The sequence below is a fragment of the Nicotiana tomentosiformis genome, chromosome 5 (genome assembly GCF_000390325.3).
Source record: "Nicotiana tomentosiformis chromosome 5, ASM39032v3, whole genome shotgun sequence".
Lineage (NCBI taxonomy): Eukaryota > Viridiplantae > Streptophyta > Magnoliopsida > Solanales > Solanaceae > Nicotiana > Nicotiana tomentosiformis.
The window spans coordinates 102387124-102392772 of NC_090816.1; the positions used below are offsets into that span (position 1 = coordinate 102387124).

Consider the following 5649-nt stretch of genomic DNA (forward strand, 5'->3'; position numbering starts at 1 on the left):
ACCCTCTGGGATACCATAGATAGAGGTGAGGGGTCCCCTTGAGATATCTTAGTATCCTTTTGATAGCCTTCATATGGGATTCCTTGGGATTTGCCAGAAATCTTGCACATAGTCCCACACTAAACACTATATCAGGCCTGCTTACTGTGAGGTACAACAGTGACCCAATCATTCCTCTACATAGTTTCTATTCCACACTTTTCCCTTCTTCATCAAGGTCCAACTTTGTTGCAGTTGCAGTGGGTATGTCAATGGACTTAGAGGAATCCATGTTGAACTTCTTTGGTAGTTCTTTGATATATTTTTGTTGATGTATCATGGTTCCCGTAGGTGTTTGCTTGATTTGGAGCCCCAGAAAGAAGTTCAATTCACCCATCATACTCATCTCAAACTCATTTCCCATCATCTCAGCAAATTCCTTGCATATTGATTCATTGGTAGCCCTAAAGATAATGTCATCCACATACACTTGTACAATAAGGATATTCTTCCCTCTACTCCTTAGAAATAGAGTGTTGTCCACCTTTCCTCTTACAAAGTTGTTGGCTAAACGGAATTTTGAGAACCTTTCATACCAAGCTCTTGGAGCCTGTTTCAGTCCATAAAGAGCTTTATCCAGCTTGGACATATAGTCAAGAAATTCTTTACTTTCAAATCCAGGAGGTTGTTTGACAAACACTTCCTCCTTCAGGTGACCATTCAAAAAGGCACTCTTTACATACAACTGGTATAAAGTGAACTCCATGTTGGCAGCAAAGGCTATCAACAATCTTATAGCCTTCATTCTAGCTACAAGTGCAAATGTTTCATCATAGTCAATGCCCTCCTCTTGATTGTATCCCTGAACCACCAGTCTGGACTTGTTCCTTGTGATATTTTCTTGTTCATCCAACTTGTTTCTGAACAACCATCTGGTACCTATGACAGTTGTGTTCTTGGGTTTCTGTACCAAGTGTCAGACATTGCTTCTCTCAAACTGATTTAGCTTCTCTTGCATGGCTATGATCCAGTCTGGATCCTTTAGAGCTTCTTTGATGGTATTAGATTCAACCTATGAGAGGAATGCTGTGTGTGCACATAGATTTCTTAGAGAAGACCTGGTTCGTACCCCTGCATTTGGATCAAAGATGATATTCTCAAGAGGATGTGAGCTTTGATGCTTCCATGATCTGATCTATATATCCAGAAAAGATTCACCCGAGGAGTGACCCAAAAGAGCAGGTTCAGTAGGTGTGGCTTCATTAGTCTTGTCAGCAGTTAGAGTGGTTCTTTCTTCTTCTTGTTCCTCAAGATCACTGTCAATTTTCTTATGGTTTTCAGATCCATCTTCATCAAATTCCTTTATATCTCCATCACTAGTGAACCCTATGTCATAATCTTCATCCTGTAGACCTTTCTCAGCCAAGTTGTCAGATTCATCAAAAATAACACGAATATTTTCTTCCACACACAGTTCTTTTATTAAAAACCTTATAGGCCTTACTATGTGGAGAGTAACCCAAGAAAATTCCCTCATCACTTCTATCATCAAACTTACCTAGAGTTTATTTCCCATTATTTGCACAAAACATTTTACACCCAAAGTCTCTCAGGTGAGTGATGTTGGGTTTTCTTCCTCGAAGTAACTCATAGAGAGTTTTCTCAAGAATGGGTCTAACCATGCATCTATTTAGCAGGTAGCAAGCAGTATTGATTGCCTCAACCCAGAAATTCTTAGGCAGACCACTGACAATCAACATGGTCCTCTCCTAGTCTTCTAAGTATCTATTATTTCTTTCTACAACCCCATTTTGTTGTGGAGTTCTAGGTGCAGAGAAATTATGGTCAATGCCATGTGAGCCATATAACTATAGAAATTTTAAATTTTCAAATTCAGTTCCATGGTCATTTCTTGTACTTAAAAAATTTCATTCTAGATTTTGTTCGATCATTCTGACAAATACACAGAAAAAATCAAAGGTTTCATCTTTGGATCCCAAAAAAAAGTCTAGGTATACCTGGAGAACTCATCAACAATCACAAACACATACCTCTTACCTCCTTTGCTCTTTATTCTTATTGGTAGATATAGGTCCATGCGAAGGAGTTCCAGAGGTTTAGAAGTACTTACAAACTTTTTAAATTTAAAGGATGACCTAACATGTTTTCCTCTAACACAGGTATCACGTACCTTGTCAGAGGTGAACTCAACTTTAGGTAGCCTAAGGACCAAGTCCTTTGTTGCCAACTTGTTGATTTGAGAGAGACTTACATGTCCCAGTCTTCTATGTCACAGCAGTGGATCATCTTCCACTACACTCAAGCATGTGTGCTCTCTGGAAAAGTGACATAATCAATATCTTGTAGACATTGTTATGTCTCTTACCCTTTAACACAATTTCATCAGTATCAAGCTTTGTGACAGTGCAAATTTTGGAATTAAATTTTACCTCATTTCCTTTGTCGCACATTTGAGAGATGCTAAGAAGATTGTGCTTAAGACCTACCACATAATACACATCTTCTATAGCATGAGGGAGTGACTTGCCAACCTTGCTAATACCTGTTATCTGGCCCTTTTTCCCATTTCCAAAGGACACACTCCCTCCTTGGAAGGCTGTCAGTAAGAGAAAGTTTTTCTTTTCTCCAGTCATATGTCTTGAGCATCCACTGTCTAGATACCATTCCTGATTGTTTCCTCTCACCTTAGCATGCACCAAAATTCACAAGTTAGTTTTGGGAACCCAGACAAGCTTGGGTTACTTTTTGTTTGAAAAAGGATGAATCAGATCCCTTCTTGTCTAGTAGGAGAGAGGATTATAAGGTATTTTCTTATTAACCTTAATCCACTTAGTATGGACAGGAGAATTAACCTTTGGCTCTTCTTCCTTCTTCACATTTTTAGCAATACCAAAGGTATTTCTAAACTGAGCATGAATTAAGGCAGGACAAGTGTCTCTAATTGTCCTACTCTTCCACAATGAGTGCACATGTTATTATCAGCAATTCCTACATACTTTGGGTCAAACTTAGGGACAGGTTTTCCGTAGCCAATTCCAGATTTGTTAGAGCTACAGTTTTCATTCAGCCAATTTAAGGCATCATAAGATCTATGCCATTTGCTTAGTCTAGAGAGTTCATAATTAACCTTTTCTAGGTTTTCATGCAAGACTTTATTTCTACATTCAGCATCACAAAGATTATCATTAGCAATTTTTAATTTCTTTTCAAGCTTATCCTGCAGATCACTCATTTTTCCTTTGCCATGTATATCGGGAGACTTCTCATTCTTAGAAGTAAGCTCAAGAACCTGGTTCTTAAGGTCGTTGACCTGTTTCTCCAAACTAGCTTTGTCAGATTCAAGCTCTTTGACACCAAGTTTGACACAAGAAAGGTTGATTATTAGCTGATCATTTCCAGTACTCATTTTATCTATCTTATTTATTAAGGTCACAATTATGGCCATCAATTATTTTTCGGACATATCATGAATATTTTCTTTCAAGTCAGATATACTTACCTGGTTTGCTTCATCTTCATTTTCTGAATTACTCATGGCCATCATTCCTATCACTTTTTTCTCTGTTTTGGATTCTTCAATCGCCATCAAAGCCACTTCTATGTTTTCATTTGCAAAGTCAGTTTCCAAGGTCCTTCATATATCATGAGCAGAGATGCAAGAGGACACTCTGAGGAGAGTGTTTCTAGATGGGCTTTGTAGAGTAATTCCTTTGCTTTAGCATTTTTCTGAACTAGATGACGATCTTCCTCACCGTATTCCTCTTCTCTTTGTTGCACCTGTTACCTTCACTATCCAATTTGGTTTGGAGAATTGGTCCATGACTGACAATTACCCATCGGTCAAAGACAGTAACCTGAAGAAATGTTTCCATATTAGCTTCCATTCACCATAGTGGTGTTCATCAAACAAAGGAGGTCTTCCAATGAGCATTCCAAGCTGTATTGGGGATTCTGTCTTCACAGCTTGGTGTTCATCAATCACAGCATAAAGACTTATGGCCTTATCCTCCTTTAGTTCCTCTTGATCACTTCCACTATCCTCATATGCTGCCAAGAATGCCTGCTTCATTGCTTCAGTAAATCCCTTGCCTAGGATTTTTCCTTTGTTGGAACCCTTTCCTCTCATCTTCTCCTGTTTCTCTTTTTCAGCTCGTTCTTTTCTCCGCTCAATTTCCCACATTAAGTAGTCCTTGACCATGTGATCTAGCTTGGCACACTTGTAGCACCCATCATAGTTAGCTTTGTTGATCTGCTTGGGCTTACTACTGGTCTCTCTCTTGGATTCATTTTTGGAATTCTTCATGAATCTCTTGAATTTTGCAAACATTGCTAGATCAGGATCATTATAGTCAGATTCATCATCCTTAGATGCTTTAAGAACCAGGGCCTTATAATTATTTGGTTCTTCCTTGCGCAGTTCTATATTTCTCATTTCATGAGTTTTTAAGTTTCCAACCAACTCATCAAGTGAGATTTTGTCCAATTCCTTGGCTTCCTAGATTGCAATGACTTTTGATTCCCATGAAGCTGGAAGGATTCTTAAAACTTTGCTAACCAACTCTTCTAAGGTAAACACCTTTCCAAGTGATTTTAGTTCATTGGTTATTATAGTGAACCTACTCATCATATCCTGGATGGGCTCAGACTCCTTCATAGAGAAAAGCTCATAGTTTCTCATGAGTAGCTCAATCCTTAATATCTTTACTTGGTTTGTTCCTTCATGAGCAGTTTGGAGTGCATCCCATATCTGCTTCACATTAGCACACACAAAAATTCTATTATACTCATCAGGACCAAGTCCACAGATAAGGATTTTCTTAGCCTTTGCATTCTTCTCCATCATTTTGAAATCTGCTGCCACAAATTCGGAGAGGCCCTTAGGAACTGTTTCATTTTGTGCATTTTGTTTAGTAGGAAACAAAGGACCTTGGTTCACTATGGTCCGTAGTTCAAAGTCTTCAGCTGTCAGGAAGTCTTGCATTCTTAATTTCCACCAACTGTTATATTTTCCATTGAACAGGGGTGACTTGGTAGTTGATTGTCCTTCATTAATTCCGGGTGGAGCACTCATCTTGCTTCCAAGATCTATCTAGGTGTTAGCCGTGTAAATGAGAGAACCTGCTCCGATACCAATTGTTAGTTTGAGTGCCCGTATGGATTACTAAAGAACTTGGTTCTTTACCGTATTCCTTAAACATAAAGTAAACAAGAAATAAAATGAACACAACAATTTTTACGTGGAAAATCACCCGGCTCAAAAGGTGCAAAAACAATGACCTACCACGTAGGATTTTCAACTACAACTCCACTAGAATAATGAGCTAAAATGTATCAATTACAAGACTATAATTAAATACTCTCCAGTACTCCTTCTACTCCTATTTGATTCACAAGTTACTCTAACTTGTAAAGCAAAATACTCACTCCAACTCACTGATTGTTTATGACACTTGATTACAACTCAATTTCCTAAAACACATTCACTAGACTGACTCGGGAAGAATACAAGGCAAGTACTCAACACAAATAAACACGTTATGAATCTTTAATTGATATGTAAAAGTATAGTTCAGAAATCTAAAGTCGATCCTATTTAAAACACAACTTGAGATCTTCTAGGAGTCCTATTCATAGTCAGCTTCCTCTTTG

General features: G+C 38.2%; 1 protein-coding gene across 1 annotated transcript; it reads right to left on the minus strand.

The window, feature by feature from the left end:
- Nucleotides 1-2282: 2282 nt before the first annotated feature.
- LOC138892906 (uncharacterized) lies at nucleotides 2283-5071 on the minus strand. Its single transcript, XM_070176661.1, has 6 exons — nucleotides 4577-5071; nucleotides 3834-4495; nucleotides 3500-3632; nucleotides 2997-3385; nucleotides 2820-2946; nucleotides 2283-2684 (listed from the first exon to the last, which is right to left on the minus strand). Exons 1-6 carry the CDS (start codon nucleotides 5069-5071, stop codon nucleotides 2283-2285), a joined length of 2208 nt encoding a protein of 735 aa, XP_070032762.1.
- Nucleotides 5072-5649: the final 578 nt, after the last annotated feature.

What these genes read in the sequence shown, in the direction of transcription:
- LOC138892906 (XM_070176661.1), bottom strand. Translation starts at nt 5,071, where the DNA reads ATGAGTGCTCCACCCGGAATTAATGAAGGACAATCAACTACCAAGTCA. An exon ending in AACTAAAATCACTTGGAAAG is followed by an intron (nt 4,496 to 4,576) that starts GTGTTTACCTTA and finishes ATTGCAATCTAG; the next exon opens with GAAGCCAAGGAATTGGACAA. An exon ending in TTACTGTCTTTGACCGATGG is followed by an intron (nt 3,633 to 3,833) that starts GTAATTGTCAGT and finishes TGATATATGAAG; the next exon opens with GACCTTGGAAACTGACTTTG.